Source organism: Pseudochaenichthys georgianus, chromosome 5, assembly GCF_902827115.2.
Source record: "Pseudochaenichthys georgianus chromosome 5, fPseGeo1.2, whole genome shotgun sequence".
NCBI lineage: Eukaryota > Metazoa > Chordata > Actinopteri > Perciformes > Channichthyidae > Pseudochaenichthys > Pseudochaenichthys georgianus.
This window is the reverse complement of record NC_047507.1, coordinates 26919928-26936032: the sequence shown is the minus strand read 5'-3', so window position 1 is coordinate 26936032 and position 16105 is coordinate 26919928. Positions and strand designations below refer to the sequence as shown.

The following is a 16105-nucleotide window of genomic DNA, read 5'->3' as shown; positions in this document are numbered from 1 at the left end:
CAAACACATGTTTGTTTCCACTGTTTTATTGTGTGCCTGTCGCGATAAGCAATTCATTGATTTATCGGCTCCGGAGTATTTTTGTTGGGTAATCTATGGTAAGGCTAACCCATACAGTGGTGGGGCTCAAGTCAGTATTTGCAATGTAACTACATACACGCTATATCGCCCCCTTGACAGTGAAACGCCACGCGAGGTTTAGATTATTTCCCTGTCTCAATCCAAATTGAACTGTATGAAACAAAAAGGCACATTTGTCTTGTAGTAAATAAAAAGGGCGACCTGGAGCCAATCCTACAACTTCCCCACAGGTGAAAGAGTTGACATGCTGAAAACCCAACCCCTGCACACATTCTGGTACTCTCTTGAGAAGAAAAATAAATAAATCTATTACTCCACGACATATTTAAAAAAATGAATGCCATTTTAGTTTTGTGTTACTTTGTTCTGAAAGCTGAACCTGCTGCTCCTCACAGGGAAGAGGCTGTGTGAATTACTTTACATGGTGGATAAGGGTGGATAGCCGCCATTGTTCTGTGTGTTAAAATGAAAGACAGCCCACACACCTATCAATCATCAAACCGTGGGGTCTTATTTCATTGTGTTGATTGCTATCAACACGTAATGTTGTATCGATGTAGGCCTATATAGAGATGTACTACAGCATTCTCCGTCGGGACTTCCTGCAACAACACCCACGCCGTTATCTTGATTCTGATTGGCCAGAAGACATTATCAAAGATGTTCTATTGAGAAGACGATCACTACATGACAACAGTTTTCAAAACCGTTTCTAGTCTTCGGTATTCTTGTTTTGGCGTGAGAATAGTTACGCTTCACCATTCACTTTGAATGGGGTGACGTCACTTTTAGCCGAAATGCATCGTGGGAAGCGACGCGGAGCGTAGCTGGCGTGGCTCGCTGCAAAAGTTGAGCAATGTTCAACTTTTGACGCCTCGGCAGAAGCGTCAGCCAATCGAATTATATGCCAGTACAAGCTCTAGCCAATCAAACCGCTGCTTGTGTGTCAGGGGCGGGAGATTCATGTGATTGGTTGTTGGTCGAGTTTCAGACACGCCCGCCGGCAAGCGTCAGCGCACGCCGCTGTGTGGATGGGCCGTCACACGCCAGATGCGTGGGAGTTGGCAACCCTGGATTTATATTGTGCAATTTTCCAAAAATCGCATTGGTTTCTCATACAGCATCTCTGTATAGTATGGGAGTGGCTATATACAGGACGGTCCTGTATATAAGGTCTCTGAAATGGCTATACAGGACGGTCCTGTACACAACGCCAAATGGCTATATACAGGACCGTCCTGTACACAGCTCTCTGAAATGGCTATATACAGGACGGTCCTGCACAGAAGCCCTGAAATGGCTTTGTATGTAGTCTACAGAAATATGGATATAATTGGTGTACAATTAACGTTTACAGCAGGATAAATTACAAAAATGTACAGCATACTACATACAATTCAAAAGACGGTTTCTCCGATTTCGAAAATAAAAATGCCGGCGTAGCCGATAAATGATTTGTGTTGCTTTCAATGCAAAATCACTACACGTCAACGAAATGTCAGCGTATTCTTTAAAAAAAAACCTTCAGTTTTAATAAAACCGAGTAGTCTTTAAAGTATGCAGTGATATCCTTTACAAGTAAAACATTGTGCATTGGAAAATATAAAGTAGAAAATGATTGAAACAACATAAAAAGATAAGCCAAAAAAAAGACTGAAATCAGCATAAAAAGCTAAGCAATTGGCATGGAAAGAGATTTAATTGCAACAATTTTATATTGAGGGGAAACTCATTGAAAATAATGTTGTCGTGAGAATATTTATCTGTGAATCCTATCCCTACATTACCACCCGCGAAACTTGCGTAAGCATGCTATGCCTGGTCTGTATATAGTCATTTGACTTTAGCTGCAGGACGGTCCTGTAGTCATTTCAGAGACCTTATATACAGGACCGTCCTGTATATAGCCATTTCAGGGCTTCTGTGCAGGACCGTCTTGTATATAGCCATTTCAGAGAGCTGTGTACAGGACGGTCCTGTATATAGCCATTTGGCGCTGTGTACAGGACCGTCCTGTATATAGCCTCGGCCGTATAGTATACTATATACAAACATCGCACCAATGCGATTTTTGGAAAATTGCACAATATACATCTATTTTAGTATACCTCAACAATGGAATTATGATCAGTAGAAATGGCCATGACATGGGACCTTTACATAAAAGGATGTTGAGACATGTCATAAGCTCTAAAGTCTAAAGTAGGCTAATGCCCATCACCAACGTGATTTAGAAAAAGCCTATTCAGCATAAAGTGTACAGTAGGCTACATTCAGTATATTATGATACAATGATAATACGTAAGGAAATTGTTGAATGTGATATCGTTACATAAAGCGGAGTATTTTTGTACTATAGTTAGGCTACTCTTTACTCGTAATATGTCTTACACCACTACAAAACTGTTATGCCAACATCAATAACACAGAAAGTAAAGGTACACTCTTGAGATAAAATATATAGGCTACATTATATACTTTAAAACACAGTTTAGTTTGTTAATTCACAAAACGGCGGAGATATTTTTTGGTAAACTGAATGTGCGTAGGAACCATGGTTATAATGGTGCATCTCGGCGAGTTTTCACTGTGACACATCTCTCTGGAATGTGTGTGCAACTCTGTTTTGTGTCCGGTGGGCTCTGTTGGAAGTCATGGCAGGTCCTGATCTGATAAAAACTCTTCTGTACACCGTCAATAATCTTCTTCAGCAGGAGAAGTACAAAGCGGCATTGGCCGTGTTGAAAGGATTCAGAAATGGCGCCGTGTGAGTTAAAACATTAAATAACAAACTAGCTAAGCTACAATAACGTCGGTGTACTCATTTACCACAGACCAGCTCACGGTTCTTATCAGCTGTAGTTGAGCAGTGGTGACTAAATGTAATTGTCTGGAGCCAGTGTGGTAACTTAAGTTAATAAATAGTATTAACTGCAATATTTGACCTTGTTATGTTTCTACACAGCAGTGACATTATTGTGTGTATTTTCTTCCTCTCAGATATGGGGCCAAAATCAGAGCTCCTCATGCTCTTGTTATGACACTCCTATTCAGAAGTGGCAGGTAAGCGTTCGAGCTGTATTTAATGTTTAGAAAAAAAGTACCGTGCTATTACAACACTATATGAAAATGTAGAATCTCATTCTAAATCTAACATTTTAAATCTAAAAAAATATATAAATATTAAGAGGGGACCTTATGGTTCATGATAACTTAAAGGCGGGGTAGGTAAGTTTCAGAAACCAGCTCGAGTGCACTAACATTTGAAAGTACACAGCGGAAAAGAATCTGCCCCTTCCTTACAGAGCACCTCCTCCAACACACATGAACGCGCACATGATGTCAGCAGACTGGTGAAAGTGGCCGCCTGTTGCTGGCGAGTCATTGAAGTACTGCTGCAATGCACGCCCAATGACGGCACGCCCAATGACGGCACGAGATACATTTGTGCGTGCACGATATGGAAGGCTGACAGACAGGGCGGCAATCCAATCCGTTTAGCCGGTACTTTTTACAGTATTACGGTATTATTATTATTTCAAGCATTTGAATTCTGAAATGGTACTTTATTCTCGGACATAGCTCAAGCATTTAATAGAAGTATTAAATGGAGGCATTAAATAAATAAATGTTGGAACTCTTTACATTTCTTTATCAATCACATGCTGTGATTTTGACCCTGGTTGTGTCAGTGTTCTCTTGTTGAGAGAGCTCTTCCCTGGGAGGCAGCTGAAGGGCCAGTTTCTCTGAGTTCCTGGCAGCGTTGCAAAAAACATGTTGCAATTTCTCTTCCCTCTGATAGTTTGAAAGACAAGCTCAGAGCCATTTTGAACGCCACGTACACCCACTCCCGAAACCTGGCGTACTTTGTGTTCACATACAAAGGACTTCAAGCCCTGCAGGAGAAGTGCCAGGGGAAGAGTTTGCAGTCTCACTCCTTTCTGGCCGCCTGTGTTGGCGGCTGGTTAGTGTTTGGAAATAACAACAACATCAATAGCCAGGTATGAATCGCAGATCAAATATACCTTTCTTCTAACATTTGCTAATTTTTATTTATTTACCATCCACCACCATTTATGTAGTTGCTCAGGGAAATGTGTGCAATCCATTAAGACTTTTTGCTCTTTTCTAGATCAACATGTACTTGCTGTCCAGGATCCTGTTCGCCCTGTCTCGGCTGGCTGTGGAGAAAGGGTTCATCCCCCAGCCTAAACACGACCCCTTCCCTCTCTTTGCCACGCTGGTGTGGGGTGTTGTGTTGTGGCTGTTTGAATATTACCCTCACACCCTCCAGCCCTCCCTGCAGTCCTCCATGAACTACCTCTACCACGACAGCAACGTGTGGCACGACATAACGGACTTCCTTGTTTATAATAAACCAAGGATTTCTCCATAGACATTTTTTTTTCAGTATGGACCAGCTTTCTACAACACATGATTTGATTCTTATTTTTTATAATTATTAATATTCCATGTATTATTGAATGTTGCCTTTTTAATTTATTAATGAATGGTTTGTTTTGTAGGATTTTTGTAGAATACTTAGACATAAAAAGATACCCTGTGTGTCAAATAACTCGAAATTCCTTTTCTATTTAAAAAAATCTGCCTTACATCTATATCTACTCAACATGATTATTTTTCTGCTGATATTTGTGTGTGATTGTACATTTGTCTGATTTTAATTTATAGGGTTGTGTCACTTTATTAAACTGCTTCAGAATAAAAGACAAAATGAGGTTCAATGCAAAACAGGCTGACATTTTATCTGTTGTGAAATTGCTGTTACACAGAGACACAAAGATGTTATATTATGTTGTATCAAGTGATTTGGTAAAACATGATACTTCTTCCATTGAACCCAAACATTATTAAAAACTATATGAAGTACTGATATTTAACCAATGGAGTTTTAACAAGTTTATTTTCTGTAAAGCTGTGTTCCGGTTATATTGACAAAAAATAGTGAGTATTTTGTGTTGTAATGAAGCACTCAGTTACTGGGGTGTTAATGTCAATGAATTGACACACTGCTGGATTCTTCTAGAAAACTTTAAACCCCTGCCTGCAGCTCAAGCACAAGAAATACGGGATGTGCATGTTGGAGTTATTTAGTGGGAATGCTGTTAACATATCTGTTATTTTACGCACGAAAAGTTTATTATTATTCCGCCGGTATTTTGCCGCGCTTCTCCTCCCGCATTGAACATCGCAGAAACTCCGTTCAAACATCAAAATGTTCAGCTCGGTCGGGAATCGATGGCTAATACTTTTCTCATTCATAACTTTCATAATTCCAGAGATACATCCCATAATTCATCACATTTTTAAATGGAGGAAATCTTCAGACTTCAACAAATCTTCATGCGACTTCAACTGCTAACTGTTCATTCATACTTTCACTCAGAAACCTCATTCCAACTTTAAAATGTTACACATCTTTCTGACATTATTCGTGTAACACAACTTTTAAATCTGATTCTTACTTTTAGAGATATTAAACATGGTTCAGACCTTGTTATAGAGGTTTTCTTCAGATGTCTTCAGCTAGCTGCTAGAGGGTAGAAAATCTTGAAATTTGCCTTCATATATTTTTTTAAAACTGCCATAATTCCCAAACCCTACATTCCTGGGACATCATTTATCATGACAAACGTAGGAAAACATCTCGTAGCTTGAAAAATGACAAATAATTAACCAAAAATCATTAAACAAAGTGCCTCGAGGGCATGAAGTGACAACAACTTTATTAAAGCCCATTGTAATTTCAGGCAGATATTTCCTCACGGCAGCAGCCGCACACCTTTATCTAAACTGCCAAAAAGGCCACATTATTAACCCGAAAGTACACACAAATTACACTTCAGATACTCAACTTCCTTGACATGCTTCACGTTTTGAAATTTCACAGATATCTGTTATCGTTCTTCTTCCACAAAACGTTCACATGTAAGAGGTTCATCTCTCATTCAGAACAATGGAAACCTGTGATCTCTCCAGAGCTCGTTAGCTCAACTATAAACACCTGTGCAATGGAACACGATGATGTCATCACTCCAACTGACATGCAGCAGACTTCAACAGTCCAGCCGTGAAGACATCTTCGGGACAGTTTTGAGATTTCTTCAAATGCCTGAAACACGGTTTTCTCATAACTTCAGTGAATATACTCCAAACAGCCCAGAACTTCACAGGTTTGGTAACGATGCAGCCATCAATGCATCTAAGCGCATTATGGGGTGTCATCAAATGCCGTTGCCATGGTGACAGACCACTCGCCATGAAACACAATGTGGCTGTAAGTCCAATCGACACGGTCCAATCGTCCCCCAATCTTCACTTGTATATCACCGGTCCATGCCTCAACAGCTCTACGACAAATCTGAGATCTCACCATATGCCGTTTCCATGGAAACGCATCCCTCGCCATAAAACATGATGTCGCTATAACTCCTATGAAAATGTTCAAAAAGTGCTCAAACTTCACATGTGTGCTAACAGTCCAGCCGTGAAGACATCTACGGGACAGTTTTGAGATTTCTTCAAATGCCGTTGCCATGGCAACACAATGCTCGCCATGAAACACGGCTTTCTCATAACTTGACAGGTTTGGTAACGATGCAGCCATCAACGCATCTAAGCGTATTATGGGGTGTCATCAAATGTGGTTGCCATGGCGACAGATCATTCAACATCAAGTTAGTTCAGAAGTTTGCAGTTCAAATATTCTGCTGCTTTTCCAAGCCTTTTCACTTTCTTTTCTTCTCTCATCACACATTCAAGCCCCCATTGTTCATGTATCATTTCAATCTAAATTCTTCACTTTCTTCTTACACATTACATTTCAGCATAGCAGTTTAGCATCAGATTTTCAGCATAAAGCATTCCCACTAGCAATGTCTTCAGGAATTGCATTCTCTAGTTAATAATGATCTATGTAAGCCCAAGGAGTGCCATCATTATATGTTTAATACGGAATGAATGACATTTCAATCAAACCTTTTAAAATGCTTAAGCATCAATATTAGGAATGTAACTGTGTCTATTCACTTAGGTTCTGTTCTTCAAGTACTTGTTTATGCTCCTTTGTGATACTACTCCACTACATTTAAGGAAATACTGTTCATGTGTTCATATCCCCACATTTCATTTGGAAGTTATTTTTACTTAAACAGTTATTTGCAGATTAAAGAGTTTCATTTAGAACACATGATCAGCTTTTATTGAATGACGCAGCCTTGACTGGCTTACACATTAACTTAATTTAGTGTTGATCAACTAATATACAAACTAATATAACACTCTGAAAGAGGCCATTTATCCGTGCGAAACTTCTGTACTGAAGTAAAATGTCATAGGCATGACTTTTTCTTTGTAGTACTTGAGTAACTCAGCCATTAGTCATTGTGCCTAATAATTCCTTATGTAAAGAGAAAAAGTGATATATTACACATGCACACTCCAAAACTGCCATTAAGATTTATACACATTAGATGTTGTGGGAACTTTTGATGGGTGAGCTGAATGTACCCGAAACGTGAGTGTTGACTTAAAGCTTATGTATAACAGAAATGCTTTATTTCCACCCTTAAATTGGCACCTGACTAAGAGTCAACAGCCAGGATTGTGGGTTTGTGAAGCTGTATTCAGGCACAATGCTGCTTTGAGCTTAATGCTAACACCAGTACACTACCATATGACTTCAGAATGTCAGTTTTGCAGGTGTTTGGTCAAAAACCATTAGGTAACTAAAAATGTTGACCTGATGATGGTGTTGGATTTATAAGGGACCATCAAAGTTCTTACAATACTACCAGGGGGGAATGACTATTTGTACTAGATTTCATGAAAACCTGTAGAATTGAGAATAATTGAGAAGTCATTAGGATTCAATGTTCAAAATTGTTGTTCAAAGTTTTATAAAGTTCTTCGACCGATTGTCTCACAACCATAAAAAATTTGCCATTTTGTATCGTGCAGGCTGTAACCAAAAATAAGTGTTACATTTCTTTAAATGTTGTCTTTAAAATGTGTTTTGCAGTGCCGGATAGATAGACAGATAGAGCACCAATACCTCTAGTGACTTCAAATTAAAATTAATTCTCCAGAAATGCCTCACTCCCAGTGTACTGTACATACCTATAACTATTAACGGATGAGTAAGCAATAATGCGTGTGTGTGTGTGTGTGTGCGTGCGTGAGTGTTTGTAGATAGAGAGAGAAAGAAAATAAGCTAGTTGTGCATGGCCATGTGTGCCTGCATTTAAAAAGGAAAATAAAACCCTGTCTGTACCACCATGCTACCCTATTAAGTGCCACACTATCTGCCAAATCTACAGTAGGCCTACTATACTCGTATATACAGTATATACTTTAATGTATGTCTTAGGTTTATTGGTCTAGCTAATAAATTATCCCCAGCACACTTGACAAAATAGTGCCTATTGAAAATAGAAAAAGTTTTCATCCCACCAGAAAGCTTGAAAGAAAGATCTCTGAATGTGTGCAGTAGAATAGTAAATACTCAGGCAACAGTAATTATTTAAATACCAATCTTTTAAAAATAACCAATCTATAAATAATACAGTATCTAGGCATGATGATAATACAAATGCTCATTATTGAATCATTTTGAATCAATAACAACATATTCAGACTCAAAGTCTGAGAAGAACATAGAATAAATGAAGACAAAAGAAACGGAACATAATACATTAAAGTGGTCCTATTCTGCTCATGTTTGTATTTTGTGCATCCACTGTGACATGTTTACAAGCTTTAATGTTCAAATAGCTCTTTATTGTTCTCATGACCTCGATCACCTCTTGCTTTCAAAGTACATGTTGCAACAGCTTCAGTTGGAGTCACATAACGTTTAAATGGCAGATAGCAGGATGCCAGACTAATCCCACATGACAGCACATGATTTGTGATAATACTACTACAGAGTGTGTGAGCTGTATGAATAGATGTTAACCACATTTCCATTAGGTTATCAATCCACTTATCTTAGCTTTAATATTCCTTCTACAGCTCTCACATCTGTATTTCAAAACTGTGCGAGAGTTCACGCCTGAACTCACTAACGTAATCACCTCTTTTCTTCTGCACAGGGTGAGTCTGATTTCTCACGTAAGATGTCCTTCACAAGTGAAAATGTAAAGGTGTATCATACTGTAGGGAACAAGGAGGGGTGTCCTATTTTGGGGCGTCTGTTGACTCATAACTTGTGGGCCTTAGTAACAATTGAGAAAACCAGTTTATTTTCTCGTTAGCACACGTGAAATGCCTTCAAAGGGTGGGACAAAGGTTTATATAGCGTTACAGGCTGACAGTATTGACACACTGCACTGAGACACACAGAAATGGAAGGTGAGATTCGTCTTGGCAAATGCAACCTCTCTCTTTGCTCATTTTAACATTTAACTGTAGCATATTTGTTCCGGATATTTGTAATGTTGGTGCACTATGACTTCTGACTTCTGATTTCTTTATTTTTGCAGACTTGAAAATAGAAGATGTCAACCTGGAAATATCTGAAAACTTGGAGAGACACAGGACCGATGGCTTCAGCAGCTCGGAGGTCCTGGTGGTGCGAAGAGGGGCCCCGATCAGAATCAGCCTGCAGCTGGAGGGCCGAGCCTTCAACCCCAAGACAGACTATCTGAAGGTCCAAGTCATGCTAGGTAGTCCCACTTTTATTTATTTTATTAGGCAAGGCAAGTCTATTTATATAGCACCTTTCCACACAAGGCAATGCAAAGTGCTTTACAAAAATGAAAGACATCAAGAAGAAATAGTGCAGTGGAAACACATTATATACTTTATTAAAAAAAAGCAAAGGTAATAAAATGTACATAACAAGTACAGGCATAGAAGTTACAGTGCATTATAAGATGAATGACTGCTGTTTGCAGTCTGAACAACCATTTTAAACCCCTCTACCTCTTCTCTCCTGCAGGCCGCATGTATGTGGCCATGCCAGTCACCTTCTCCAAGAAGGTTTCTTACACCCGTTGGAAAGCCTACATCGACCGAGAGAGCCTTGACCTCCAGAACCCATCCGTCTTCATCTCCTCTCCTGCCTCCGCCTCAGTGGGCTGCCACACATTCAAGATGTGTGCCATCACTCGGGGGTCCAATAAGAAGAGCTGCGCGTTCGGCAAATTCACCCTGCTCTGCAATCCCTGGTGTTGTGGTGGGTGAACTTATCAGAAGCTTTTATACATGTCATACAACGTTTTTCGGGCTCAGAAGGCCTTGGTGGCTTGTTGTATTGATGCAAACCAAAACAGAAAATCTGATTGCAGAGGTTTTCAAAGTCTGAGACTGTGGGCCTCCCCTCTGATAAAGCTTGGGAAATAGGGACCCCTTACCCTGCCTTATTTTAAGTTTCGATCAGTTCTTTGTTGCCTATGGGATCATGATTACATGATTTGATCCCAAATACCCTCAACAGTTAAGCCAAGAAAGCCTGATATTGCTGTTTGAAATAAGTCAACTATATAAAATATGTAAAACAAGGTCTGTCCTAAAGACTTTATTAGTTTCTGACTTTCAGAAAGTGGGAAAAACAATAACATTCTCTCTATCTTTAACCAACACACATTTAGCGTTTCTATTTTCTTTTAATAACCAATCTGATTTATTTCCTTTATTCATCCTTTTTAATGAAGTTAATTATATATGGGGTATAATTGCCATTATACAGTGATGTGCTTTTAAAAAACTTGAGGACTTACTAAATAACATGTTTCTTTCTTGCAGCGGATGTTGTGTACATTCCTTTTGAGGATCAGAGGGAAGAGTACATCCAGAACGACTCAGGGCTGCTGTTCATCGGGACAGCTATGAACCCTGTTTCAAGACCATGGTCCTTCGATCAGGTATTAAAACCATATCTGTTAATAATGTAAAAAGAAAATATCAAGGTGCTGAGTTAAATCAGTTTCTTAGATTTTGTTTTCCATTAAGTAAACATAAGTAGTATGTATTGCTTGTTTTCACTCGCATAGTAATAATGCTTTTTGGATTATCACAGAAAACAGAAAAGTAGTGTGTGGGAAAAGTAAATGTTGGTTTTGCACACAAATGTCAACAGGGACAAAACCAACCTAAATATTGATCTTTATTTATCCCCTGTCCTAAACCTGACCTCAGATCATGCATTAGTCACTTGAGAGCACATTCTGAATCTGAATAAACTCCAAACATCACTACATCTTTAATTATTTCTTTCTTCTTGTGCAGTTTGAGCCTGGTGTTCTGGAGGCTTGCCTACAACTGCTGAAAGTCAGCCCTCAGCACCAAACCAACAAAAGAATGGACTACCTGAACCGAAAGAACCCCGTATACATCGGCCGGGTGGTGTCTGCCATGGTGAGTGCCAAAAGATTCATATTAACAAAACCTAAACTTCAAAATCACCATGGTTCTGTTTCACCAATGTTTTGATATTGACTTAATGTACCAACGTTCTTCTGCTGGTTTAAAACATGACATGGCTTGAATTGGGAAATTGCAATCTCTCCTTCAAAGTTCTGAAAGGTCACATGCAGGCACACTGTTATTACTGCAGTGCAACACTCAATCAAAAATAGTTATTAAACTGTCACAGAGACTCCTCTTGAAGATGTGAGATGCCCCAGCTTGCTTTACAATGTATGGAAACTGGAAATCACCTTCTCTTTTATGTTCAGATCAACAGTGAAGATGACCGCGGCGTGTTGAAAGGGAAATGGACCGGTGACTTCAAAGAGGGGGTGAACCCCTCCTTGTGGACGGGCAGTGGGGACATCCTGACGCAGTGGGCTGAGTCTGGTTTCAAACCAGTCAAGTACGGGCAGTGCTGGGTGTTTGCAGCCGTCATGTGCACAGGTAATTATTTAATGATGCTGGAGAAAAATCATATACAAACTGTCTGCCAAGAACTAATTTTACTGTATTTTTTGATCTTCAGTAAACAGATATCAACCACTTAAACATGATGTCATGATTGATGTCTTATCAGTGTTGCCGCACACCAGATACATTTGTTCCCATCACGCAGAGTTCAGATATTTTTTATTAGGGTGTCGACTTATGAGTCATTTTTATTACGTCTTTCAGTGATGAGAGTTCTTGGCATTCCTTCCCGTGTCGTCACAAACTTCAACTCCGCTCACGACACAAATGACAACCTGGTGATTGAGGAGTTCTACAGCGAAACCGGGCAGAAGCTGAATCGCAGCAAAGACAGCATATGGTCAGTAATGACTTAACTATTGGATCTGTTCACACATCAAATGTGTTTTTTGTTTTACTGATATTTTCTTTGTATAGTAAAAAAAAAGGAGTAAGGGTTCGAAACTAATAATTCAAAAACTCCAACATGTTTCAACATTGTTCAGCCCAGCACTTTTGTTTCTTAAAAAAAAAAGAAAAGAAAAAAAGGATAGAAATAAAAGCAGTTGTCAGCAAAGGTAATATTGCGACCAAATGCACAAAACTCCCCAAAACACACCTCAAAGCCCCCATCACACACACTGGCTTGATGAGACATATGCAAATGACATTGATGAGATTTATTTAATTTTCTCACAAAAAAAAACATATTCATGTTCTCTGATAACTTATTCTGGCTCTTCTTCTACAGGAACTTCCATGTGTGGGTGGAGTGCTGGATGACTCGCAGGGACCTGGGCTCTGGGCTGGACGGCTGGCAGGTTCTGGACCCGACCCCCCAGGAGAGAAGCGGAGGTGTGTGTGAAACCTTGTTTTCCATTTGGGAGAAACTCCTCACTTCTTTGGTCCTTCCTGTTTGAACATGTTTCCTTGAACAAACATCCCTATAAATGTATTTTCTTCCCTTCTTTTTTCCCAGGAGTGTTCTGCTGCGGCCCAGCTCCAGTCAAAGCAGTAAAGGATCGGCGGATTGACCTGATTTATGACATCCCCTTTATGTATGCCACGGTGAGCGCAGACGTCCACTCTGTCATACTGAGCGAGGGTCAGGTGGTCAACTACAGCAAGGACACAGAGAGAGTGGGGTCCCTCATCTGCACCAAAGCTATCAGCTTCCCCAGGCTGCAGAACATCACAGGAGACTACAAATACATCAAAAGTATGTATCAAAAATCCAAATTAATTCATTTGCTCAATTGTTAATTCAGAGATGTGATACATTGTTCACTCCAAGGCATGAACACTCACCATTTTGATCTATTTTTTCAATAAAGGCCCTACTTCAACAATTTCATCGAGAAGTTCCAGAATGTCAGAGGATTCAACGTTACACAGAGGTAATTTAGAAGTTTGAAAACATAAATCAGATTTGTCATCTTTAAACGCATGTAATCTCATACACTGGCTTTCTTCATGTTTATCTCTCAGGCTCGTCCAGGGGAGTGTTGGTGGTCCTGAGCCTGGACCAAACTCCTGTTGCTGGGGAGCCTGTCTGCTTCACGGTGAAAGTCACCAACAAGCAGAGTGTTGCCAAGATGATGAAGATTCATCTCAACGCCCAGGCCAAAGAATACAACAACAGCCCCTCAGACACCTTCTGGGAAAGTCATGGTGTTGTAAAACTGGGACCAATGGAAGGTAACAATCCACTATACTCTTGACTACAGACTCACAGTTTCATTTCTCAAAGGCTTATGTGGTAACATCTTTCTGCTCTTGGTATTTCCAGTCAAGGTGATTCAGCAGCAGATCACCAAGGTGGAGTATGAGGACGTGGTGGGAGACGACCTGATCAACCTGGCTGTGGTCCTGGAGGACTTGAACAGTCCGGAGCGGGTCCTGGCCTCGGAGGAGTTCAACATTGCCAGCCCTCAGCTCATCATACAGGTACCTTGAATTATTCAACATGTTTTTAATATGAATTTGAATTTTTTACTAAAAAACACAACTACCAAATCAACCACCAATATCAAATATGTAATCATAATAATACTTGTGGTATTGAGGTGCTCAAAGACATAAAAAAGATCAATAAAATAGATGCTACACAAAGGAGTAGTGTACGCAAGGCACGTAGATTGGGGGTTTCCAATTCTCAGACTGTGCACTATTCCACTGAACCCCTCTTGACTTCACTAATGACATTACAAGCTCTCCCCTCTTTCGACATGTATTAGTTTATGATTTTTGGAAAGTCAGGAAACAATTCCCCAAAACTAAGCCAAATTACAAACATCTTGGCTTTTCTATAGTACTCTTTTTTTTATCGATGCAGAACTAGCTGTTTGCCATTTTTCTTAACATCCACTGCCTAGGGAGACTCACCTTATCTTTAAAAATCAGATCTAATCCAGAATATTTACGTCTCATGTGTGAAGGTGAAGTAGAAAAAAACAACTCTTAGGTGTGAGGTTTTTATTCAATATATGACTTACTTTAAAGCTGTAGAAAGTGCATACATATGGACATTGGTTTACTTAAGTGTTATTTAAGGGCTCATTTACTTCAATCATCTGGGTTCATTAACACATTTTCCCCCTACAGATTACAAATGAAGAATCCATTGTGCCTGGCAAAGAGCGGACTGCCTCAGTGACCTTCACAAACCCATTTTCTCACATGGTGAGCGGAGTACTGACTGTAGCCGGGGCCGGGCTGATCCAAGGAAAGGTTCACTTCAGGTGAGGAAGATTTCATGCCTTCATATATTTTTCCTTTTGTACGTATTGAGTGCATATCATGCGTGGTTGCAATATCATAAAACTGAGTAATGCTTAAATAAAGGAGTGTCACTGTGTATCGTACATAACAGTACAGTTCGTCTTTGTTGGAGGAATGTGAGCTTGTTTCACTTCAATTGTTCTGCTTATGTTTATCTTCAGGCAGGCTTAGCTAGGATAATCCACAAAATATTCCACTGTTGTATGCGGAACGCAGCAGATAGTTATTGACTGGCATTGAAGTGTAATTATAGGCTGCTTGATAACAGGAAGTGTTCAATTAGAAGACATAAACAACATGTTAAGACATTTACATGGTTAAAACGTATAATTGTAGCTTAGCACAAGTTAGCGTCAGTTATTGCAAACAAGGAATGGTAGTAGTATTTTTACATTTTGTTAACTTTTTGTTGATCTTATTACAGGATGCCCCCACTGCGTCCAGGAGGAAGTGTGAAGCAGAGGATCACCTTCATCCCCAGCAAGGTGGGAGCAAAGATGCTGCAGGCCAGCCTGGCTCTCTCAAACATCAACTCCACCATCAGAGGCTTCCAGATGGTCTCTGTCTGCAGGGCCTAAATCCTGTTTTGTATACCTTTTTGTTTGTGTGTCACATCATACTTACTTACTGTCAGCATTGCTGAAATTCTGTATTTATATTGTAAAAAGTAATCTGACTGATGCCAGAACAGTTGCAGTGGAAACATTCAGATTACTGTCAAACTTTATGTTTTTCTGTTGCTTTGTATGGTATAAATGTGAATGTAAATTAAAACGGGGCGGTGGTGGCGAAGTCCATAGGGATTTGGCTTGGCAACTGGAAGGTCACCAGTTAAAGTCCCGGAAAGACCAAGTGCTACCGAGGTGTCCCTGAGCAAGGCACCGTTCCCTACACTGCTCCCCCGGCGCCGTACATAATGGCAGCCCACTGCTCCTAACACTACGATGGGTCAAATGCAGAGAAACCGTTTTGTTACATAGTACCTGTACTACGTAATGACAATAAGTTGAATCTTATTCTTCTTTATTTTTTTATAAATATCTATTTTGCTATTTCTGTGTTCAAGCCGTGAAAATGCACATATTTCACAAACTGATATCAATGTGTTATTATTTGATTTGTATGAAAATAAATAAAATAATTAAAACAATTTATTCTGTAAGTATGTAGTTCTCTTTCTGCCCTGAAGGGGGAGATCTTTGTCTAAAATAGGTCACTGCAGTTCAGTCTGAATGAGATGCTTCTCAGACCTCTTGAGATTATATGTAATTCACAATTTTTGTTCATCTGTTATTTAATCCCTCGTGTCGAATGCCTCCGAGTTGTGTAACTTTATGAAATGAAATGGAACTCGACTCCC

General features: G+C 39.7%; 2 protein-coding genes across 2 annotated transcripts; both read left to right on the top strand.

Moving 5' to 3' along the window:
- Nucleotides 1-2698: 2698 nt before the first annotated feature.
- pxmp4 (peroxisomal membrane protein 4) lies at nucleotides 2699-4958 on the top strand. Its single transcript, XM_034083504.2, has 4 exons — nucleotides 2699-2848; nucleotides 3082-3144; nucleotides 3884-4082; nucleotides 4214-4958. Exons 1-4 carry the CDS (start codon nucleotides 2736-2738, stop codon nucleotides 4475-4477), a joined length of 639 nt encoding a protein of 212 aa, XP_033939395.1. The 5' UTR covers nucleotides 2699-2735; the 3' UTR covers nucleotides 4478-4958.
- A 4488-nt stretch (nucleotides 4959-9446) lies between these two features.
- On the top strand, nucleotides 9447-15828 carry tgm5l (transglutaminase 5, like). Its single transcript, XM_034082525.2, has 14 exons — nucleotides 9447-9453; nucleotides 9585-9767; nucleotides 10043-10279; nucleotides 10849-10967; nucleotides 11332-11460; nucleotides 11781-11958; nucleotides 12190-12325; nucleotides 12716-12819; nucleotides 12944-13183; nucleotides 13299-13361; nucleotides 13453-13662; nucleotides 13754-13911; nucleotides 14569-14705; nucleotides 15170-15828. The coding sequence occupies exons 1-14, from the start codon at nucleotides 9447-9449 to the stop codon at nucleotides 15321-15323; spliced, it is 2055 nt and encodes a 684-aa protein (XP_033938416.1). The 3' UTR covers nucleotides 15324-15828.
- Nucleotides 15829-16105: the final 277 nt, after the last annotated feature.

What these genes read in the sequence shown, in the direction of transcription:
- pxmp4 (XM_034083504.2), top strand. Translation starts at nt 2,736, where the DNA reads ATGGCAGGTCCTGATCTGATAAAAACTCTTCTGTACACCGTCAATAAT. An exon ending in CTCCTATTCAGAAGTGGCAG is followed by an intron (nt 3,145 to 3,883) that starts GTAAGCGTTCGA and finishes TCCCTCTGATAG; the next exon opens with TTTGAAAGACAAGCTCAGAG. An exon ending in ACAACAACATCAATAGCCAG is followed by an intron (nt 4,083 to 4,213) that starts GTATGAATCGCA and finishes GCTCTTTTCTAG; the next exon opens with ATCAACATGTACTTGCTGTC.
- tgm5l (XM_034082525.2), top strand. An exon ending in CTGCAATCCCTGGTGTTGTG is followed by an intron (nt 10,280 to 10,848) that starts GTGGGTGAACTT and finishes TCTTTCTTGCAG; the next exon opens with CGGATGTTGTGTACATTCCT. An exon ending in GCCCTCAGCTCATCATACAG is followed by an intron (nt 13,912 to 14,568) that starts GTACCTTGAATT and finishes TTCCCCCTACAG; the next exon opens with ATTACAAATGAAGAATCCAT.